The sequence below is a fragment of the Ovis aries genome, chromosome 19 (genome assembly GCF_016772045.2).
Source record: "Ovis aries strain OAR_USU_Benz2616 breed Rambouillet chromosome 19, ARS-UI_Ramb_v3.0, whole genome shotgun sequence".
Classification (NCBI taxonomy): Eukaryota; Metazoa; Chordata; class Mammalia; order Artiodactyla; family Bovidae; genus Ovis; species Ovis aries.
The window spans coordinates 52,452,647-52,477,635 of record NC_056072.1 but is presented as its reverse complement, the minus strand read 5'-3'; the positions used below and the strand labels follow the sequence as shown (position 1 = coordinate 52,477,635).

Sequence of the window (24,989 nt, the reverse complement as noted above, 5' to 3'; positions counted from 1 at the left end):
TACAGTTTTAGGTGCGGAAGACACTGCAAGAAAGCAAAACAAAAAAATTTGCCTTTATGGGAGGGAAAAAAAATGTATCAGGTGAAAAGTAGGTCAGAAAAAAATAAAGCATTAGCTTGAAAAATGAAATATTTGTATCCTCTATGCCTAGCAGTTGCACACCTATGAATAAACCCAAGAGAAACTTCTCCACTTGTGCATCAGAGAATCAGAAGAATGTTCATTGAAAAGCCATTCATAAGAGCAAAACACTGCCAACAACCCAAATGCTCATGGTCAGGCTGGATAAACTGGCATGTTCACATACTGGAATATACCACAATGAAAGGAATCAAGTGCAGCCAAATGCAACACAACTTATCAATATTTATAAATTCTTATTCTTTAGTAATACTTTAGTATTTTGGGATATAAACTATCTTTAATAGGCCCAGGCACTATTTTTAATACATTCTGATAAAATATACATATAGAAAAGTACTAGGTTGGTGCAAACATAATTGTGGTTTTGGATCATGAATTTTAAATCATTATAACTAGGCTCAAATTCATTTTAATTACTGAAAATAGGAACCATTACAATCAACACATCTTTGCCAACGAGAAATAAGTTTGTTTATTCCTATAGCATAAAAGTCCATGCTTAAGGATTCGACAAACTCTTGGAAAGCATCTTCTGCCTTATGCTGGTTGTAGAACCATTTTCCCTGCAAAAAGTTGCCAAGATGCTTAAAGGAGTGGTAGCTGGTTGACAAGAGGTCAGGTGAATATGACAGATAAGGCAAAATTCCACAGCCCAGTTCATTCAACTTTTGAAGTGTTGGTTGTGCGGCGTGCAGTCGGGCGTTGTCACGGAGAAGAACTGAGTCCTTTCTGTTGGCCAATGCTGGCTGCCGGTGTTGCAGTTTTCAGGGCAACTCACTGATTTGCTGAGCATACTTCTCAGATACAATAGTTTTGCTGGGATTCAGAAAGCTGTAGTGGATCAGATCAGCAGCAGACCTCCAGTGACCATGATCTTTTTCTGGTACAAGTTTTGGTTTCGGAAGTGCTCTGGAGCTTCTCAGTTCAGCCGCTGAGCTGGTATTTGCCAGTTGTCGTAGAAAATTCACTTTTCGTTGCACATCACAATCCAACAGAGAAATAGTTCGCTGTTGCATACAATAAGCGGAGATGACATTTCAAAATGACAATTTTTTTGATCTAGGGTCAACTCATGAAGCATCCACTTATTGAGCTTTTTCACCTTTCCAATTTGCTTCAAATGCCAAACGGTTATAGGGCGGTCAACGTCGAGTTCTTCAGCAACTTCTTGTGCAGTTTTAAGAGAATCAGCTTTGATGATTCCTCTCAACTGATCATTCTCAACTTCCAATGACTGGTCACCATGCTGCTCATCTTCAGGGCTCTTGTCTCCTTTGCGAAACTTCTTTAACCACTACTGCACTGTTCATTAGCAGTTCCTGGGCCAAATGCGTTGCTGATATTGCAAGTTGTCTCTGCTGCTTTATGACCCATTTTGAACTTGGATTAAAAAAAAAAATTGCTTGAATCTGCTTTTTGTCTAAAACCATTTCCATAGTCTAAAATAAAGAGCAAGCAATAAGTCATCAGCAAAAATAAATAAATGTGAGAAACGCTCATTAAAATAATGTATAACATAACCACACTTATTTAAGAATGTATACCAATATCAAACAGCAAAGGTCAACAGCAAAACCGCAATTACTTTTGCACCAACCTAAGATATAAACAATTAGCAACTAAATAGGTAAACAAGCAGTGGAGCAACATCCATAGCAACCAACACTCAGGTAAAAGGGTTGGGTGGGGTGATGGGGAGAACACTGCCGGTGTTCCTGAAGGGCTGTGCGTGCCGCTTCCTTGTTGTAATACCTTCTCTTCTCCACTCTAGAGATAATGTCTCCTAACTTTTTAGGAAATAGTTCACTGATTTTTAAAATAGGTTTACTTCACATATATAAATCACTAAATAACATAATTTTGTCTATTTTTAACTTTTTGCAAATGAAATCACACTGGACAAAATTTTTATGCCATGATTCTTTTGCAATCAACTTTACATTTTAAGAGTTAATGCTGTTGCATGTAGCCATATTATTTTCATGACTAGTTTTCTTATCACATGATTACATTCTAATTTAGTCATACTAATGTTAATGAGAATTTGAGTTGTTTCACTTTTTCTAATATAAGCAGTGCTGCTGTGGCTCCTGATGTGCATTTTAAACAAATCTCTCTCTGGTTATAGACCGACCCAGGAGTGCAACTGCTGGCTCATACAGTATACGTACATTCACCCTGAGTAAGAATACAAAAGTGTTTTCAAAACTGACTAAATCCATTTACACCTCCAACACTAGTTTATGAGATCTGTTGTTCCTGTGTATCATCAGAATTAATTTTTACTGATCTGGTGAGTACCCAAAAACACCTGAGAGTAGTTTTAATCTGCACTCCTCTGATTACTAATGAGACTGAACATCTTTTCATAGGTTTACTGGCTATCTGGAATACTGAAGTGTCTGTGGAAATTGTTTGTTTTTGCTTCAGGGCTATTTATTATTATTACTATTGATTAGATGGAGTTCTCTATATATTCTGGACACTTACGATTTGATTGTTAGCTGCTGAAAACAACTATTTCCTCTCTTACGTGGCTTTTTATGCTCTTTATTGTGTAAATTAGCTATTGTTCATTTGTTTCACAAACTCAAAAGAGATTAAGGTAAGTTTCAGACTATTTTCTGTTTATACTTTACAAACTACAAATCACAAATAACATCAGATAATAACAGGTATTTATTATACTTCCATCAACTAAGTATTTAATTAAGTAGTACTAGTTTATGACACCGGAGAAGGCAATGGAGAAGGCAATGGACGGAGGAGCCTGGTGGGCTGCAGTCCATGGGGTCGCTAAGAGTCAGACATGACCGAAGTGACTTAGTAGCAGCAGCAGCAGTTTATGACACACCCAAAGAAGGCAATCATCTGTTCCGGAAGAGCTTACAGTTTTGTTAAGCAGATAAACTATATGTATATAGCTGCAATCATAAGAGCAAGGAATAAGAACTGTTCACCAATCAAGGGCTAATATGGGGGGGACAGGTAGAGACTACAGTGCCATTAACATATCCCTGTTAACAGGCAAAATGCACAAAACTATATTTGAGACTGCTCCTCTCTTTCCCTCTCCTTGGCATCCCCTATCCAAAAGACTTCCAAAAACGAACACTTGGGGATTTCTTTCTCTTTCTCTTGGGGTGGGGAGGAGCGGGGAGGGGCGGGGAGGGGGTGACGGCTGTACCATGTGGTTTGCAGGATCCTAGTTCCCCAGTCAGGGATGGAACCCAGGGCTATGACAGTGAAAACACTGAGTCCTAACCACTGGATTGCCAGGAAATGCCCTAACATTTGGAAATTTCAAGAGGTGCTATTTTTGTGATTCTATTTAACTATACCTGACTAGAATTCAGAATCGAATAGGGCTTTCAGCCAGAATTTCAGTAAGAGACAAACCAATCAAAAGTGGAGTGAAGCTCTTCATGAGAGTCAAGGACAGATGACCTTTTTGGGATTCAGATTCATTCTGGGTCATTACTCTATCAGGGTAAAGTTTCATCCAAAACATTTCTGTTTGAGAACAGCTTCAAATTCACATCTGGAGCAACCCATGACTTCAAACCACCAAATGACTAGATTCACGTTACATCTAATTTAGTCTACAGCAATACAGAACACTGATATGGACACATTACTTTAAGAATAAAAACAAGCAAGCAAAAACCAGGAATACCTACATCTCGGTCCCTTGGAGTTGTTCCTGAATCTTACCAGGAAGGCAGAAAGTCATCTGTGATCATTACGATGCCAGCATAATACCACCCAAGAAATCATCACCTTATGAGAACTTATGAGAACACTCCCCACCAACAAGACAGTTCTTAATGCAAGTTTTGGAAACACAAAATAGCCAAATGAAAGCCTTTATGTAGATTTTAGCTTAGGTTGGAAAAGACCCTAATGCTGGGAGGGATTGGGGGCAGGAGGAGAAGGGGACGACAGAGGATGAGATGGCTGGATGGCATCACTGACTCGATACACATGAGTTTGGGTGAACTCCGGGAGTTGGTGATGGACAGGGAGGCCTGGCGTGCTGCGAATCATGGGGTCGCAAAGAGTCAGACACGACTGAGTGACTAAACTGAACTGAAACGTGTTTAATGACTGTTTTGTGGTTGTTCTGGTAAACTATCAACTCTATGAAATAAGCCTTAATAATAAAAGTAATCAATGAAGTTTTAAGAAAAATTTCCTGTTAACAGTAAAGTCCAGAAGCTAAATATAACCCAGTGACCCCACTTCCATGGATACACTTTACAGAAACATATACAGAAGAGACATGTGCAAAGACTGTAATTGTGACATGAGGAGTAAAAATTTGAAAACCCAAGTGTTCATGAGTACAAGTATATGTAAATGAACAGTTATATGATGAAAAAGTTTACAACAGTTAAATGTGTGAGTATATACCTCAACATGGATCAAATTTTAAAATAAGAGTAAAAACAAACTGCAGAAATATATATATGTATCATTTCTAAAACTACACAAAGGCACTCAGTATGGTTAAGAGCAAAGAAAATAACTAGGTAAGCTCTTTTCTATTGCTTACTGAATGACCTCGTAACCTCTCTGAGCCTTAGCGTTCTCATCTGTAGAGGGAAAATCTTTATTTCTAACTTAGAAGAGCTTTTTGTGAGAATCGAATGAGTTAATGTGTCAGATGATTAGAATAGTGCTTGACACACAGTTACAACACGTACGCTCTCTAAAAACAGAGCTGAGTGACAATACTCTAATTGTTCATCCTGGGTGGTACAAGCATACATGTTTCTTATAAACTTTCCTTTTTTACATTTTTTAAATGACCCTTTTGAGGGAATTTTTAAAGGGCCCTTTCCAATGCTTCCTACTATCTAAGTCTTCCTATAGAATTCAGATTCTCAATTCATTCTCTCCACAGTTAATTTGGACTTACTAAAATCACCTTTTAATTATTATCCTTTCCGTGTCTTATGTCTGTTGTCTGCTCATCTAAATAGTAAGATGGCTGTCACCTATGATTCTTAGTAGTATGGTTTCTGTAAAGCCTAGGAATGAGCTAGCTGCAAGAATCACAGATAGATTTGCTGGCTGACACTCAAGGCTCCCTGGCTCCTTCACCCAGCCCTCCCTTAAGATTCGCAGGTCTAGGGTTAGGTCCCAAAACGTGCATCTTTAGGACGGACCCTGCAGGTGGTTCTGAGGTAAAGAAACACTGCTCTCACAAAGGGATCCTCAGAAAAAGACAGAGGAGGTTTGAAAAACAACACAAAATTCTTGTCCCAGTTAAGAGTCCCTTCCGTACCAAGATACCACTCACCTGCAGTAGTGTCTCAGGTGTGAACTGAGGTAGGAAAAAGGCTATCAACCACTGGTATAATGGATTAAATAAAAAGACCATCTGAGACTATCCCTTTCTCACTCCTGAGTCATCTGTTACTTCTCAAAACTCACCTTGTGCTCCCAAAGAAGATTAGAGATTTTAAGAACACTTGCAAACAAATGAAAAAACTGGTATTAAAAGATTAGGAATGTAGATCAGACTTATGTGAGCAGATTAACAAGTTACTTATACGTAAGATTACAAATTTTACAGGCTTTTAAAAACTATTAGCCCATGTATTTTCAAGATGACTTCAACAGTTCTTAGTATTCAAGTGTAATCTCTATGAACTAAAAATAGTAACTGTACTTTTCCAAAATTATCTCATCTAACCCTGAATTTCTCTGGTTGTAGCGTAACTTTTCAGAGTTCAATAAGGAAAGCTACCTTCCTTCTTGAAACGTGTATGGTGAAAGCTAAAAGAAGAATGGAACACTTACTGAATCCTTCTTACGAGATCGTTCTTTTTTCATTTTCCCTCCTGCTGCTCTGATGCTGACTCTGTTCTCTCCTCCCAGGTAGCCCCGGCAATTAGCTGACCCACAGAAACACTTCTGTGCTTCTTTCCTGTGCAAGGAACATATGAAAGATGTCTGTTATGTGAAGGTAAACCATAAAAACTGTTGATAGTAGTATAGCAATTACCTACAAGAGAGGAGGCAATCCAACCTAAAGAAAAAAACCAAACAGTTATTTCAACAGATACCAACAAATCTGATACTAGCTAATGGAAATGCCTGAAAATTGCTCTTAAAAAATTCATTTTTTCCCAATCTTTTATTAGCTAGACAAAACTAGCCAAGAAGTTAATAAGTAATTTCTCCATTTATGAGAGCTCCTACTAATGTATGAAAATAAGAAATTATGTATCTATTTGGGCTAAGAACAAAATAGCTTAAATAGATCAGTACCTATTACTTATACATGAATATTTAACTGGCACATAGAACAAAATGTATTATTATGAATACATCTATCGATAATAAAATGCACAATTAGTAAAGGACACTTAGGAAGCACGTGGCTATTAAGAGTCATCATTACATGAGGGTGAGACACTACTAACACATACAGTAATAGTTATATGTAACCATGGAGCCAAGGAAAGTGGAAGAAAGAACAGGCCTAAGTTTACAGCCCTGGGTGTAAATCGCCTCTGCCAACTATTTACTTGGCAACCAGAGCTACCCAAGGAAAACGTGAAGGACCATTCCAAAAGCAAACTGATAGATTTTAGTATTTAACAGTAACAATCAGAGGCACAAAAATATTTGATAAATACAGCTGGGGATCACAAACAGATCTAATTTCTAGTTTCCCTTCTTTCAAAGGGTATAGTACAAATACGAGAGAGAAAAAAAAAAAAAATGGAGCCCTACGTGAAACTCGCTCAATCTCAGCATATCTATTGCCTAAATCGATTAGTTCATTAGGTGTTGCAAAATGGTGATACCATCACTACCTCATTTATTAGCTAAAATATCTCTATAAAGAATTCTTCTCACCAACTGCTTGCATCTGAAATAGAATTCACTTAAGAAAGGAAGGATAAATGCTTGACTTTTTTCCCTTTTTTATTTTTTAAATCAGTGGTTAATAGTAAGGGGAGATAAAGGGGAAGGGACAAAAGATGGATAGGGGATTAAGAGGTACTAACTATTATGCATAAAATAAGCAGACTACAAGGGCTCCCTGGTGGCTCAGTGGTAAAGACTCCACCTGCCAATGCAGAAGATGCAGGTCTGATCCCGGGGTTGGGAAGATCCCCTGGTGGAAGACATGGCAACCCACTCCAGTATTCTTGCCTGGAGAACCCCCCGGACAGGGGAGCCTGGTGGGCTACAGTCCATAGGGTAGCAAAGAGTCAGACATGACAGAAGTGATTTAACACATGTACACACGTAACTTTTGTACTACTGCACATCAACTATATTTCAATTAAAAAAACCATAAACTAGTTTTCAAAATCACAAATTGGTTCCTTTCAATTATGACTAATGCAGTTTTAAAGAATCATTAAACTCATAGATTTTATATAGTGTGTTTCAAACCACCAGTAGTTATTATTCTCACTGATGCTTAAGTCTAAATAAAAACTCTCCCACTTTCGGTAAGTGAGATTCTATTCAAGCTAGTCCCGAATCCTTTGGACATGACCTTCATAATCTTTTATAACTGGTTTTCTGGCATGAGGAGATAATCCAGAGTCATCTTGTTCCCTACCTGTCACAAACTTGACACCTTTCTTTTGGTGGGGTTTTATAAGACCACAATATAAATGAAAGGGGTATTCGGTGCTACTGCATCAGTTTTTGGTAGACAGAACTAGGTAACAAAAATATTTTTTCAGAGTATGATAATGATATAGATGAGACAAGATTAGCCATGAGCTGATAACTGACAGATGAATTATGGCTACACAGGGATTTATTATACTGTTCTCTTTATACACATCCACACCCTGTCGACATTTCTATAATAAAAAGTTTTAAAATTACATTAGAAACATAATTATATAAATGAGGTTCAGAGGAACATGTAGTTCCTGTACAATATCCCTTAATGGCCTGATGTGACATGCAAAAGGAAAATACTAAAACTAAAAGAAAACACTATAGGTAAGAACTAAAAGTACATATAACTTCTCAGTGATTCACATCTAAGTTTTAGACTCCTACATATAAACAGTATTTCCCCATCAGAAGCAGCAAAACAGAACAGAATCAATACTTACCCATATCTTTGGAACTGATAGTCAAATGTTAACTCTGAGCCTGAAGGAACCAGTTTGGTGGTAAAAAACCCAACTCTCAGTTGTCCATTCACAGTCCACTAAGGTGTTGTTTTTAAAAGAAAATAAATTAGTGACTGGTTAATCTTTTTTTTTTTTTTTTTTTTTAAGATCATCATTATCTGCCTTATTATGTATGTGTCTCTTTGGACAATAAATGCTTTTCCAAATAGCAAATGGAAGAATTAAAAAAAAAAAAGAAGTATCAATCTTATTTAATGAGCTACCAGTTGAGTATCATCTATAATTTATCTCTAATAAAAGTAACTGCTATTTTAACTTATTTTAAAATACATTTCCATACAGTAAGGATTCACTTGTACTAAAAACAGGCATATAGAGAATGTTTGGTATCACCAAGTACCAGACAAATTTGTATTACTTTATACTATGTAAAAAGTAACTATCTTCTAAGATAAGATGGGGCGTGGAAACAGGAAAACAATAATGGCAAAAGTTTAACTGCATGAAGCAGTGGTTATAATGCTGAGTGTACAAGTGAAACACCAGAAAAGAGCATAAAACTCGACAATTAAAATAGAGGTAAATAGATCAGAATTGGATCTTGTAATTCCAAAATATCTAAGATGTAAGTTGACTGGAGAGCTCCTGCCCAGACCTTTGAACATGTTACGGATGAAAAACCCAGGCTTAAAGAGGTGAAGGGACACAGTAAAACTAGAGTCTCATGGCTAGACATGTGGCCACCAGCTGCAATCAAAACTAGAACCAGAACTTAATTAAATAATTCCACACTGGGTTCTCCTAGTCATTATATGTTTCGGCACTTGGGAGAGCTACATCTGTTAGTACAGAGATCAAAGAGCAAAAAGTATCCAAGAGTCAAAACCACTATTTCAATATGAGAGGAAATTATTGATATATTTTTCTAGTGAGTAAATCCATAGCTTTCTTAACCTAAAACAGAACCACAATATTCTACTGTGCCTGTGTGTGAATATATATATGTATATATATTCATACACACACACACATATATGTACATGTCGCTGCTGCTGCTGCTAAGTCGCTTCAGTTGTGTCCGACTCTGTGCGACCCCATAGACGGGGGCCCACTGTCTCTGGGATGCATATATATTAAAACATATATATGATATATAAACATATTTATATACACACATATGTATATTATATATACGTGTGTATGTATTTTTCCTAAGCTGAAAACACAAATCAGAGGGTATGAAGATCATTAATGATCTCAAAATATTTTATCAAATTCAGTAAGGATTTATCAATTGTGTTAACTATGTGCCAGGCACAGGGACCTAAAGATAACCAAGACCTAAAGTCTGGCCTTGTTGAGGGTGAGCAGAATACCTACATGCATACCACATATTATCTTTCTCATCTGCAGCCACTCAGTCCCTTACAAATATTAAAACCACCAAATCTGGTACCTGGATAAGACGGATACATAATTGATATAAAATCTGAATACTACACATTGGACTTCATCAAAATTAAAATTTAGTTTCTCATTTTGGCACCTTAATAATATATAAAACTTATAGGCAAAGAGATGTGACAATTAAATGCACTTAGAGCTCCTGGATGGGATCCCAGACCAGAAAAATGACAGATGGCAAAATTTAAGCAAGGTCTTTAAACGAGTTAATGGTTAATAGTATTTCCTGGATTGGGTAACTGTACTATGGTTACATTCAGTAGACAGTTGGGGAAGCTAATGCAGGATAGCATACAGGAACTCAGTCCTCACTGTTTATTATTCTATAAATCTTAACTTATTTCAAAATAAATTTTAAGAACAGAGTAAGAAAGAATGATTAAAAACAATACCCACGGGTATCTCTGACACAGATCTAAAACCAACAGTCAGAACAGCAGTCGTAAACAAATATTTCAAACTCTTACATCCACCTCAACTTACTTTTTGAGTCTCACAGTTCGGTTCACAGCTGTGATTCATGAACCGGGAGCAATTTCCTTTCTGAGTGGCATCTATTATCTAGGGAAAAGGATAATTTAAGAGTTAAAAATGAGACCTTAAATATATGTGCATTTTGCAAAAGAAAAGCATCTGGCAAATTTAAGAGCCTTAATCGCCTGTTCCTTTAGAGAACTCTCTCACATAACTTTACACATCACAGTGTCAAATATCCAGCTTAATTCTGAAGAGATCGCTATCAACATTTCACCTCTAGGTCAAATTATCTCCATATTGATCAATGTCTCATTTTCTTTTGGCTATTTCTTACATCCTATTATACTATAATCTTACTTCACGTGTATAAAACTTCATTTTAAAATGCATGCATGAAATACCACAGTATGTAGCTCTCAAGTTTGGGTATGTATCTGAATCCACTGGAGAGGTTGTTAAAACTCTTGCTGGGTCCACTCTAACAGTGAGAAGTCAGCACATCTAAGGATAAATCCCTACAACTTGCATTTCCAGACTGAATAGAGGCAGACATAAGAATATAGCTAAATTTATTAAGCCAGTCATTAAAGAAATTGTAAATGGTGCTCCTCACTAAAAAACAACTTGGTTGGAAAACAGTTTTCATAAAAGCATATTTGTGTCAATATATAATAGGCTTACTGTCACTTTTAAATGGTTTAATAACAAATATTTTCAACTTCTCAGCTTTTAATATATTGATAAATATAATCCACATAAACAAAAGCTCTTTAGAAGACATCCATGATTTTTTAAGAATTGTAGTATGAAACATGCATGTTTACATTTACATATATATGGAAATTTCTCCCTCATCATTTTTTTAAGCAAATAGAAAAAAACTATACACATTGTTCAGCTCCTTATTTTTGCCACTTACATTTCAGAGATCAGTCTGTATCAATGACCCCTTTCAAACTCAACAATTTCCAGATCTGCTTCAAAACAAACGCATTCATGCCACTTACCTCATCATTCTTCAGGGCCATGAAATAGTAGTGGATGTTTTTGTTTCGTGCATACTCCTTTACCCGGGCTTTAAACTCTTTATGATCAAGTACCTCTCCACAATATTCCAGGACAAAGGTGTTCCTGGCCAAAAAAAGAAAAAGAAGTCTGTTAGTTTTCTCTAAGATTTATCAATAATAAGTTCTCTTCTTGGCTTCTTTCAGTTAGCTTCTACCCTTGATTGTTCTTCAGTAGTAACTTATCTGTTTCTTCTCTATTGAAGGTATTAATTCTCAGTCTCTTCTCTCTCCCTTTATAAAAGCTCATTCGCACCAATGATTTCAAATATTACCTCCATATAAACAAATACTTCTCTATGCTTTACTCCCAAGTTCTGACAAGAAATGACCTACCTGGAAGTTTTCTCTAATCCTTGCAAAATAAATATGACCTGGGAATTCCCTGGGCCAGTGTGTAGGACTTGGTCTTTCACTGCTATAGCCTGGGGTTCATTCCCTGGTCAGGGAACTAAGATCCCCTCAAGACACACAGCAAAAAAATAAACGAACATGCCCTAACATTAACCACTGGCATTCCCTGGTGGCTCAGTGGTAAAGAATCCACCTGCTAATGCAGGAGACATGGGTTCCATCCCTGATCCAGGAAGATCCCCTGGAGTAGGAAACGGCAACACATTCCAGTATCCTTGCCTGGGAAATCCCATGACAAAGAAGCCTGGTGGGCGACAGTCCATGGGGTCACAAAGAGTCAGACACGACTAAGTGACTGAACCACAAAGAATACCCAAGAGAATTTTTAAATGTAAAAATGTAAATCATTTGTATTTGCTATGATATACTGACAAAATCAGTATATTTCTTTTTTGGGGGAGGGACCATGCTAAAAAAATGCTATGCTTAAAACTTTAAGAAGTCGGAAACAAATATTTAGAATAGTTAAATCCACAGAAATGGCAGATTTAGAGGTTGCCAAAGGTAGGGAAGAGGGAGCAACAAGGATATTCTGCTGACTGGGTTAAGGGGTTTCCTTTAGGGGTGATAGAAATTTCTGTAACTAGACAAAGGGGATAGCTGCCCAACATCTGCTGATGCTCAATTGCTCAGTTGTATTAGACTCTCTTTGCAAGCCTTTCGACTCTAGCTTGCTAGGCTCCTCTGCTGCTACTGCTGCTGCTAAGTCGCTTCAGTCATGTCTGACTCTGTGCGACTGCATAGATGGCAGCCCACCAGGCTCCCCCGTCCCTGGGATTCTCCAGGCAAGAACACTGGAATGGGTTGCCATTTCCTTCTCCAGTGCATGAAGGTGAAAAGTGAAAGTGAAGTCGCTCAGTTGTGTCTCAGACTCCTAGCGACCCCATGGACTGTAGCCTACCAGGCTGCTCCGTCCATGGGATTTGCCAGGCAAGAGTACTGGAGTGGGCTGCCATTGCCTTCTCCGGAGTTCATGCCTAAAAAATCTCATGGATGGAGGAGCCTGGTGGGCTACAGTCCAAAGGGTCACAAAAAAAACTGAACATGACCGAGCAACTAAACACACAACATTAGTTCAACCTGGACAGCACTGCCTTCCATTCCTACAACCTAAAACTGGAGGGTTTGGTAGGGATTTTCTTGGTTTCTTGGAGTCTGTCATATTTTAACACTAACTAGTAGTTTTGTTCCAAATACCTACTTACACTGTGCACGTCTGACAGTATGTCCTTGTTAAGTGGAAATACTCTAAAAGTGAACATCTAAATAGCTTGGAATCTGAAGTTTATAAAACTGGTATTACCATCAGCATATGGAAGTTACATGAGTGAAGGTGTCAGAAACATGGAAGCATTAAGTCCCAGTATGTTTTACCAAAGCAGGGTTCTTTGTGAATAGCTGAGGAAAGCTCAAGAGCTTTAGGAAATTGTAACCTGCTATGTGAACCAGTCACGCACTTTCTCCTCTCCCATTTCCTTCTTCATAAAGGAAATGGATTTCTGAGCCAACGAATAGTCTCTGTTGCATATAAGAATTTATATATTTAAGTTGAAGCTATGTTAGTGCAGACGCTGCCAAAAGATAATAGTATCCATTACTACCCTGTAACAGAAGTTTATGTCCAAACTGGAATTTCTTTAAAAAATAAATACATTTTAAAAAAAGATTCTCCAAAAGAAAAACCTGGCTAGCCTGCATCTAGATCAGAGTTAGTGACTTTAGAAACACACTGGACTGCCTTGGGAAATACTGAGTGTGATGTCTAGTAACAGACAAGGGAAGCTTGTCTATGATTTATTTAAAATATTATAAAGGATCCACTGAGTTTGGATAGGGAATATATTTAGATGATTCTGTGAGATATGTTTCAAAGAAACAATTTAAAAATGGTTATGAACCAAGATATTGTGATAATACTTTGTAGAAAAGGGAAATATGATGTTTCTACTATTTACTTTTTTTTTAAATGAAACATTTTTCTGATTGGTTCTCAAAATGATAGAGTGATATGAATATCAATTCCGACCTTTCAAAAGATACATGAGGATTCCTGTCAGAAAACTAAAGTAGCTGGTTGCTTTGAATCCTCACAATAAAAAGATTAAAACCCCTCACCCCATTCCAATTCTCATTCAAGTGTGGCCATATGCTTAAGATTCTGAGAGAATAGCTGTGCTTTAGTCACCAGGAGCCAGCAACTGTCTGATTTTCTTCCTTTATTCCTTTGATGTATTTAAAAACATTCTTCCATCATAAACACATGTAATCTATACATACTTAACTTTAAAGAAAAAGACAATCAACTTTCATAAGAATACTTAAATATACTATGTATAAAAAATGAGTGGCTAAAGGAAATACCGAATATGGTAGAAAATAAACTGATCTTTTATTGCTTTACATATAAAAGTAACATGAGTTAGACAGAAGGCAACATTTATTCATTCAAAAATGTTTACTATTAATCAAGTATGCTTTAATTCTCTATTCTAATATCCTTAGACACTCTCCACCACTCTTATCCCAACTCAATTTTATACAGAATCACTGTTATAGATTCTGTCCTAACTCCTTTTTACAGAATTTCATGGGGATTTGGGGGTTCTACACAAACATTTGGTAATTTGGAATTAAAGGTAACATGACTATCAGACAAAGAAGGATTGGCCTATTCCAAACATCATAAGGGACAAACTGCTCTCTCATATATATAGAGAAGAGATTTCTATTTAATTTCCTAAAATAAGTGAATTAAAAAAAAAAAAAAAACTGGCTACCAAGCATCATTCTGCACAATAATCATTATTAAACTTCAGTGTAATAGGCAAATTATTTTCCTAAAAGGTATCTAATCAACTTCAGCAACACAAATGAAATGAAAGGTGATTAAAACCTAACTTACGAAGGAAGGTCTTTAGCAGCTCTCAAGCCCCAGCCTTTCTTTTCTGTGAGGATGACTTCCACATCTGCATGCTGTTTCCTCTGAAACCGTCTATTGGAACAATAATCCCCATTTGGACACCGAGAAGAACTGAAGAGAGACAGGGAGCAAATTAATTCTTCAAAGCAGCAAAAGAACTAAAAACGTGTTCACTAGAATTATGTAAATATATCCATATCTTTATGGCATAATCAGCAAGCATATGTGTGGTAAACCTCCAAGTGAGCCTTCCTCAATAATTCTTTCCATCATGAAAGGACTCCTTAGAACTGAGTGCCTACACTGTTAGTTAAACACATGGTGCCAGAAATACAGTCTCTCAACTAGTCACTACCCCTCCCTCAGAGTGCTAAGACACATTTTCAGACTGCATGGAAGCCTGCGGCACTCTGACAACTATGCAGAGTAACTTATCCTCAATCGGCGCACCTTCTCTTACACTCCACTCCAATCATCACTAATTTCATCTTTTGAATGTAGCTAATTACAAAGTCATTATTAAACATATCCTTGTTCAGAGTAAGCACAACATGAAGTAGCAAGACTCTTCCATAACGGATTCTGGAATAAAATAAAAAATTTACTGAATTCTTAATAGTCCAAAGCTGACAGGCTCCTCTGCCCATGGAATTTCCCAGGCAGGAATACTAAAGTGATTGCCATTTCCTACTTCCAAGGATTTTCCCGACCCAGGGATGCAACCTGCATCTCGTGCATCTCCAGCGCTGGCAGGTGGATTCTTTACCACTAGCGCCACCTGGGAAGCCCACCTATACTATAAAGCACCTTAATAATCTTTCGATGGTTAAAAATGATACAATTTTCACTCTGATTGTTTTTTCAAAAATCACATTTTTTAATGTAAAGATATTATTTATATGAAAAATACTGAACCTGTCTATCAATAGAAGATTAATATTTACACGTTAACTATGAATAGAGTACACAATATAGTCAAGGGAAAGATCTGGGTAGGTCAAAATATGTAGCTCTGACTAGGTCTCCAAAGCATATTAAAAGTGTATGTGGCAATTCTGGAAATAAAAGCAAAAATAAACAAATGGGATCTAATTAAAATTAAAAGCTTCTGCACAACAAAGGAAAATATAAACAAGGTTAAAAGACAGCCTTCTGAATGGGAGAAAATAATAGCAAATGAAGCAACTGACAAACAACTAATCTCAAAAATATACAAGCAACTTATGCAGCTCAATTCCAGAAAAATAAACGACCCAATCAAAAAATGGGCCAAAGAACTAAATAGACATTTCTCCAAAGAAGACGTACGGATGGCTAACAAACACATGAAAAGATGCTCAACATCACTCATTATTAGAGAAATGCAAATCAAAACCACAATGAGGTACCACTTCACACCAGTCAGAATGGCTGCGATCCAAAAATCTGCAAGCAATAAATGCTGGAGAGGGTGTGGAGAAAAGGGAACCCTCCTACACTGTTGGTGGGAATGCAAACTAGTACAGCCACTATGGAGAACAGTGTGGAGATTCCTTAAAAAATTGCAAATAGAACTACCTTATGACCCAGCAATCCCACTGCTGGGCATATACACCAAGGAAACCAGAACTGAAAGAGACACATGTACCCCAATGTTCATCGCAGCATCGTTTATAATAGCCAGGACATGGAAACAACCTAGATGTCCATCAGCAGATGAATGGATAAGAAAGCTGTGGTACATACACACAATGGAGTATTACGCAGCCGTTAAAAAGAATTCATTTGAATCAGTTCTGATGAGATGGATGAAACTGGAGCTGATTATACAGTGAAGTAAGCCAGAAAGAAAATCACCAATACAGTGTACTAACACATATATATGGAATTTAGAAAGATGGCGATGACGACCCTGTATGCAGGACAGCAAAGGAGACACAGATGTGTATAACGGACTTTTGGACTCAGAGGGAGAGGGAGAGGGTGGGATGATTTGGGAGAATGGCATTGTAACAGGTATACTATCATGTAAGAATCGAATCGCCAGTCTATGTCCGACGCAGGATACAGCATGCTTGGGGCTGGTGCACGGTGATGACCCAGAGAGATGTTATGGGGAGGGAGGTGGGAGGGGGGTTCAAGTTTGGGAACGCATGTACACCCGTGGTGGATTCATGTCAATGTATGGCAAAACCAATACAGTATTGTAAAGTAAAATAAAGTAAAAATAAAAATTTTAAAAATAAATAAATAAAATAAAATGCAACTCAAAAAAAAAAGCATATGTGGTAAGTGAGGGGGAACAAAGTTTCACAAAGTACATACAGTAAGAATTTCCTTTCTACACATAAAAAAAGGAAATGTCTACTTCTGCTGCTACAGGCATAAAAATTATCTGGAAAGATTACAAATAGAGGGATTGAGGCTTAGAACAAGACATTTTACTTTAAGCACTTTTGAAATGTTAGGATTTTAGTTCATTTTAAAAATTAAAAAATGCCAACACTGACTTCTCAGGACATGAACCTTACAAGAGGTAAAAGGAGACTGGGTAAAAACTGGTATTGCTATGTCAGCATCAGGGCTACTTTACAGAGCACGTTCAGTGTGTGTCATGATCTAATGCAAAATGTGAGGGAAATCTGTCTCCTTCTAAACTGGAGACTGGAGTTTTCATCTCTAGTTTCACACTCGAGATTTCATGGCTCATAAATACTCAACAGTAGGTAGGACGAGAAAAGTCAAAATTTTACTCTTAATAATTCTTCTCAATATTTAGAGATATTTAATAGAATAACCGAGCAAAAGCAGAGCATTCTAATTTACTTACCATTCAATCATGAGAAGACGATTAAGACAATCTTCCCCACAGGCTATTTCACCTTGAGCTCTTTCATCTTTAGAAAGAGGTGTACACTCACACTGCATTCGCTTAATATCCCGATGGGATTTATTCTTCTTTCTATTAGGTAAAATTTTATTAAAATTGGTTAAATAAATGTCCTAGCAATGATACAATATACACAGTCAAACAATGCCAAATTTCATTTGTTTTCCATTTAATGATTCTGGTTAAGTCAATCATTTAAAAAGACAAAATGTCAAACCACTAAGCATTTATGAGACTGAAAACACTAAGAACTGTGTTGCAAAACAGATGAGAGGAAGCCTCAGCCTTGGCAAATGGGAAGATGGGATAAGCTCAAGTCTATTATTTTGGACTCAGCCTTCTTTCCTAGTCCCTGTCATCTAAGCCTCAAATTCTGAGCAGTTTCAAGTTAGTACTCATATTTGGCTCCAGAGGAAAATTGGAGAACTCATGAGTATCAGGTAATATTAATTAAAGTTAAGAATCAGTCCTTATGGACTTGTTTGTGGTTCAGTGGTTAAGACTTCATGCTTCCACTGCAAGGGGGTAAAGGTTCAATCCCTGGTAGGGAAACTAAGATCCTGTATGCTGCCATGTGGTCAAAAACAAAACAATCAGTCCTCATGGTTATACAAATAATAGTTGAGATACTAGGCTGAGGAAGAAAAGGGGCTGCTAAAAAACAAACAAACTAAAAGAACAAAAATAGGACTTTTAAATCAAGAATCTAACTCAATCAAACCCTTTAGAGACTCCTTCAGCAACATCATTTTTGTGCAAATCCTGTTTTAAAAAAATGCAAGGACAGATGAATAAGTTCCCCTTCTTAAGATCAGGGAACTGTGACTTACTCTTCAACTAACAGACAAGTGAAGAGCACAGCTGCTGCTCTAGGAGACTGTCTTAATCTCCTAACTAATCTGCTTTCACCTTCAACATTAGTTCTTCTACAGTCCGTTTTAGAAAGTACCTAACCAGGGTCATGAGAGTTTTCACCAATTTGCAATAATAAGAATGATTCATCTGGATCAATTAAAGACATAATTCATTAATACACATAAGAATGTGCTTTGCCTGTAGAAAGATGACTAAAGATAAATACCTTCTCGCAAGTTCTTAAAAGCTATATATAAAAGCAGTTTTATTTTGTACTGCTCCAGAAGACCAGATGAGGACTAGAGAGCCCAGATTTCTTTCAGGCAAGCCTATTTTCACTAGACATAGGAATGCTCATACTTGACAGTAACTTGTCTCCTCAGTGGCTTCTACAAACGCCCAGCATATGTCAAGCACTTTAAAATGTTGCATATGTGCTAAGTTGCTTCAGTTGTGGCCAACTCTTTGCAACCCTGTGGACTGTGGCCTGCCAGACTCCTCTGTCCAAGGGATTCTCCAGGCAAGAATACTGGAGTGGGTTGCCATGTCCCTCTCCAGGATTTAAAATGTTGTATATATATAAATGCTTCCCCCTGCAGAGGCCCTCAAATGCCTCTCACCAACCAAATTTATCGTGTATAGTCTTATATGTATCTGAAACTCACTGCTAAATAAAATCCAGAGAGTTGGGTTAATTTTATTTCTATTCCTGTAGAAAGATCACGTAAGTTGCATGACTCTACTCACAAAATACCTAAGGACTACTACTTAAAATAGTCAGTATTTTGAAGTTAAACCTAATTTACAACTAGATACAAATGAATGTTACTATAAGCGGTTCTTTTTACCTTTCAAAAAAAAAATTAATTTTTTTTTTTTTAAATAGGAAAAACTTCTGATGGGTCTAACGTTAAGATGAAGTCTTTTACCTTTTCCACAGTGGAAAATGTCTTCATTTTAAAAAATTCTGAATGCTTAAAGGGATGATGGCTAAGTTGATTCTCAACTAGAGGAGAAATTTCCAAAAGGAGGTAGGTGATTAGGAGACTATAAACTTTTTAAACACATATTCAACATATATTTACATTGAGAAAATTAAGACTATCAGAAAGAGGTGAAAGAAAGTTGACCAAGAAGCTCTGCTCTAGAGGATTATGTTTTCATTAGCCTATTCTCATTATACCTTATTTCCTGTGAGGGATTTTACCATTTATTTCCTAAAAACTCGTTATCTTATTGCCAAGCTTAATCTATTAGCATCAGATTTTAAAACATGACAAAAGAACACTGTGTTTCAATCTAGTTCTAGTTTGTAAAGTACCTAAAGACATTCTTCGAAAATCTTCACAATGAAGAAATAAAAAAACCAACATAGCTTTTTTTTTTCTCTAAGAGCAGACTATTTTGCTGGAGTTTTGTTCCAGTTTCTCTTCCAGGTTCACATGTAAAAAGAAATTTAAGAAAAACTGGGTTGCTCTATATACTTTGGTTTTAATGTACTTCTAGGACCAGAGGTAAAGGGAGGAAAAAAAAAAAGCAGACATCCCCTCCCTGAGAGGAAAAAAAAATTGAGGGAGGGACTCTACCACCACCAAATCTAAATAGGCAAATATACTTTTTAGATTTTTTAATTTACATTTTATCACACAACCTATTTCATAAAGTTGAGCTCATATATTAACTTCCGAAAGCTAAGTTTTTTCCTACAAAAAGAGGTTAAAACTTCTCAGACAAGTATTAATTTGGCTTACCTTTCTGTTAAATAAACATTTTCTTCAATCAGATCAAAGTAACAAGGCATCTTCCCTTGCTTGGCATATTCCTTCCACCGCTGGGGGTCCCTGAAGTCCTCCATGACACAGGAAGGCCCAACCAGCGCTGAGCCGAGGGGCACTGCTGTCTCTCCCTGCTCTATCTCCACTCGAACTTTCTTTCTGTCCTGAAGCTCACCATCACTTTCAGAATCACTCTCCAACTCCTGTCTTCTTTTTTTAAGAGGTCCTCTATCTTTCATATCATTTCTGTCTAAGTTTTTCAGAAGATCTTTCTTCTCATTCACAGCCAAAGAGTCCTTAATGGAATTGCTGCTTATTTCAGGCGCTTGCACTGAACCCTTGTCCTTCTGAAGGGACAGAAAAAACTTACTGGACTGACTAGAAAAGTGAGATCCTCCACGTTGATCCCAATTCTCCTCCTCTTCTCGGTCATCTGTTAAGGAATCTGGTACCTGCCCTTGAACTCGATCATACACAAGCCCAGCTCCTGGCGGTCTACTCGCTGACCTTGGATCCCAGTAGCCGTTGCCTTGCCAGTAACTGCGCACCCCGCTACACTGTTCTGCACTTTGCTGATGCTTGTGTCCGCCACAGGCTCCATAGCTGCTGTCAGGCTGCTGGTATGTGCTGGTAGGCTTTTCTTGTTGAGAGAAGTCCCACCCTAGGTTTCTGAGCTCCTCTGATGAGCGGACGCCATCCATGCGGGAGATCTCATAAGAAGAAGAAAAGCTTGAATCTGTTTTCCCCAGTCGACTATCTGCCCTGATCGGAAAAGCAGTCTGTTGCCGAGACTTACTTGAGACATCTTCAAAATCATCAGAAGAATAAACTGGTAGCTCTTCTTGCTGCTGAGAAGCTATTTTAGTTTTCACCATTTCCTCAGAATTTGAATGCCCTAGAGGGTCGGATTTTATGTCTGGATGACTTGTACTATCAACCCCATCACTCTGAGGATGAGCAATTTCAGGCAGGTGATTATCTATCTGTTTTCGGCTGGGCTGTATAAAAGAAATTTCAGAGTTTTTCTCTGCTGCTTTATGAAAGAAGAACTTCTCAGTTTGAGGACAGGATTTACTTGTTATACTCTCAAATTTTTCCTCGTATGAATGTCTCCTTGGCTCCAATCTCTCATCTTCCCAGTGATCAGAATAGTGTCTGTAACTCTGACTGCTCCGAGAAGAACAAGGACTAGTTTCTTCCATGGTCAAAGTAGAATTCTTTGGCACAACCACAACAGACTGAAGACGGTTTCTTGGAATACTGCTATCATCAGAATCTGTATCCTCTGAATCACTTTCATCACTTGAACTTTCGGAAGAACCAGAATAATCTTCATGGACAGTAGATACAATCTCTGAGGCATGACCACTACTGTCACATTTTAAGGTATATGTTACGCCATCACTGTCCTCCATAGTTAAATTCAAATCACAAGAAGAAAATACAACTTCTGAGTCATCAGAAATATGTGCATGTCCTCTTCCACCTTCTTCATCTAAAGAGATCTCTGGTCTTCCTCTTCTATCAGGCAATAAAGAATTCCCTTCTTCATGAGCCTCCTGCACACATTTCTCAGACAGTCCATTATTATGCCTGCTATCCCATGAAGCAAATCCCCTTCCTGAATCAGGAAGGTCACCACCTACTTCTATTACCGTTTCTTTCTCTGCATGCTTTAAAAACTCTGAGTTTTTACTCTTCAGCACAGCATCCAAAACTGGAGATATATTCTCTCCACGTTGCAAGAGAGTTAAACTGTTCACTTTCATTCCTGGGGGAAGACTCTGAAGAGATGAAGCGATACATGAGCTCCCTGGAGTTTGATATAAATCATCAAAATGATTAACAGAAGCTGAGCTAGTACTACCAACACTCTGCTTATATTCTCCACATGCAAATTTTGAGTGCTGATCGGTTAGATTTCCATTATCACATATAACTGTTTTTGATTTCAAATGCACATTCATAAAGCTATTTGAAGACATCTTCGAGACTAAAGGCTCAGTATTTTCAGCTCCAGAATGACATGAAGAAGTGTGGTTGTCATTTGAAGTACAGTATATATCTGAATCTTTGGTTTTACAGCAAGAAACTCTCACCTCAACTGGTTCTTTAACAACTGTTTTGGAATAATCTATAGTTATAACTGGCAAAGAAATGAGTTGATCTTGGTGTGGTGACACCAGAGGTTCTGTTTCTCTAGATGCGCTTTCTGACTTACTATGCTTCATGCAAGTATCATCCAAGTCTTTTTCTTTAAATCTATTAGTATTTTGAAATCCATTTGATGAAAGCATGCATGTTTTGACCGAGGGGGATACCTCTGATCCAGTCACACTATCATCAGAAGACATCAAAACAGTGTCATGTTTAGAAGTGCAAAATGCTGCCAAATCAGATTCTGCCCCTGGAGACCCATTTATATTTAATTCTGTGGGACAATAACTTCTTAACTGATCATTCTTCACTTTACATAAAGAGTCTACTTCTTTAATACTATCATGGCTATCATGTCCTATAAATTCAGACTTAAAAACAGGCGATCCATCTAGCTTTTTAAAAGTAGGTGAATCATTTAATCGATTTGATGGAGATGGAGACCGAGTCTTTTCTCTCTCAGGAATTTTACTAATCACTCTTAATTCACTACCTTTTGAACAAGGAGTCTGTAAACTAAAAGAATGAGACTGTCTGGTTTCCTCATTCAATTCTGTACAACAGAAAGAATTTTTAAATTTATCAGACTTGGATACAGGTTTTGAAGGGGCAGATTTGTAACGGGAAGCATTGTTATCATGCTTGGAATATGATGACCCCCGTCGGAATCCGAGTTCATTGGGGGGAGAACAGCATCTTTTCATTGCTTCATTTTCTGAAGTCCTTTTGGATTCTCTTTCTAATTTGGAAGAATACTTTCCTCTTTTCTCAATCTCTAAGTAAGAGGACTCAGTTTTACAGTCTCGGTCAGATTTAGAATAGGATGATGATGTCCTTAGGTCTCTGTAAGAGGAAGAATGAGATGAGGTGCGCCTTGAGTATGTCTTCTTATACTCATCTTCTGAGTCAGAACTCTCTCTCGCCCTGCTATCTGTATATGCCCGAGAATAGCGAGTCCTTTCTCGATAGGGGGAACTCCTATGGTAGCGACGATCAGAGTCATAATAATGGGATCGTTCTGACCGAGAATAAGATAAACTAGTTCTAGAGCCTCTGTCAGATCTAGACCGAGATCTGCTCCTCCTTCGTTCTCTCTCTCTACAGCGAGAAGATATATACCGAGTATCTCTTTCAAGTTTTGAGTAGCTAAAATATTTATCATCTCTCTCTGTTTTAGACCGTGAAGATTTCCCTAAATCCTCACTTTTAAAAGTTGCTAAGCTCTTTTTTGAATCTCTTTCTCTGTCAATGTTTGCTGAAAATTTTAAATCATGTGATCTTTGACTTGAGGAAGTCCGTACAGAATCTTCATCAGATTCTGAACCAAGAAAGGTGCCTTCAGATTGTGAGGATTTCTTCTTAGAACCTGTTTTTTTAGAGCCCAGACTACTCTTAGAACTATCTGGAGTTTCTTCTTCCTTCCCAATATGGGAATCTTCTTTTTGTGAAGGAATATCTGCCTGCTCATGCAAACTGTGAGTTATGTGTTCTTCTGAACTATTAGATACAAGGTCCTGTTTAGTGTCCACTTCTGATGATTCTGGTACAACTGTTACTGGTGGCTCCTTCAAGGCTCTAGCAGCTACATCTACGGGTGCTGTCATCAGAACTGCAACTGGTGTGTGTGGCAAGGCCACTGGCTCTGTTACTGGTGCTGGTGATGAGGGTGTTGTGGCTTGTGGAGGTGGAGGTGGTGGAGGTGGAGATGAGGGTGGCGAGTCTACAGTTGTTGATTCTGCTATGACTGCTGGTAACGGTGCCATGGGAGGAGACAGAGATGCCACTGCTGTGGTAGCAGTCAGCAGTGGCCTGGATGTTACATGAAGCAGATGTTTCTTAAAATGGATTTTGCCCAATTCTACCCTTGATTTCGGTGGTGAAGATTCTTCTGTAGTAGATAATGTATCTCCAATGTCCGTCTTAACTTTAGGGGTCGAGTCTACTTGAAGAGGTACAACTGGGGAATTTGGAGTATCATTTTGCTTTTCATTGCCAAGTGCAGTCAGAAACCTGTTCTGCAAAGTTTTCTTTGTAAGGCTGAAGCTGAATGACACCTTCTGTCGTCCCTGTTCCTCCAAATTAACTTTTGTCTTGGTGCCTTTGGGCAAAAACCGACTAGAAGCAACACCTTTGAACATTGGTCCTTTGATGAAACCTGTTTTCGGCACATTTTCAATCTTTGCCTACGAATGAACAAAAAGAGCAGTTACTACTACAATAAAGTTACTTTTAAATGGCTAGCATCACAGTTTAAAATGTCAGAGAAATGAAAAGCCCTTTTTAATGACAAAAACAGCATGAATTTCATTAAGCTATAAAAGCATTTAAAAAATCCTCTTTATTATGGAAAATTTTAAACATACCCAAAGGTAAAATGGTTTAATAAACCTCTAAGTACCCATCCCCAGTTTCAACAATTATCCATATTTTTCTACTCTTATTGTCTTTTAAAGGATTTTACAGTTTTAGAACTATTTTCCAAGCAGAATTTTAAAAATAATCTGATGTGTATTTCAACATACATTATAAGAGGACATGGATAGACAGCAATAGCTAACATCTCCATCATGAAAATACTTTGTTCTTGTCCCTATCCTGTAAGAAACATCATAAGTCATTACAACTAGTGGTCTTCTGGCATCACACAGAATCATCACTTGCAGGGACTACTTGAGGGGACTTCCCTGGTGGTTCAGTGGCTAGGGCTCCACACTCTTAGTGCAGGTG

The 24,989-nt window shown here is 37.6% G+C and overlaps 1 protein-coding gene across 4 annotated transcripts in view; it reads right to left on the bottom strand.

Annotated features, from left to right (window-relative positions):
• The window catches only part of SETD2 (SET domain containing 2, histone lysine methyltransferase), a 76,397-nt gene that overhangs the window by 31,167 nt on the left and 20,241 nt on the right, over positions 1-24,989 (bottom strand). For 3 of the 4 annotated variants that reach the window (XM_042236343.2, XM_042236341.2, XM_015102456.4), the window contains 7 exons: positions 20,082-24,445; positions 17,416-17,547; positions 14,589-14,717; positions 11,216-11,339; positions 10,215-10,292; positions 8,247-8,344; positions 5,953-6,079 (listed from right to left, as the gene is read on the bottom strand). In XM_042236343.2, the coding sequence (XP_042092277.1) occupies positions 5,953-6,079; positions 8,247-8,344; positions 10,215-10,292; positions 11,216-11,339; positions 14,589-14,717; positions 17,416-17,547; positions 20,082-24,400 (5,007 nt within the window). In that variant the 5' untranslated portion in view covers positions 24,401-24,445. Of the gene's footprint in view, positions 1-5,952; positions 6,080-8,246; positions 8,345-10,214; positions 10,293-11,215; positions 11,340-14,588; positions 14,718-17,415; positions 17,548-19,259; positions 19,337-20,081; positions 24,446-24,989 lie in introns of those variants that run through there. The other variant, XM_042236344.1, reaches the window with a different exon arrangement.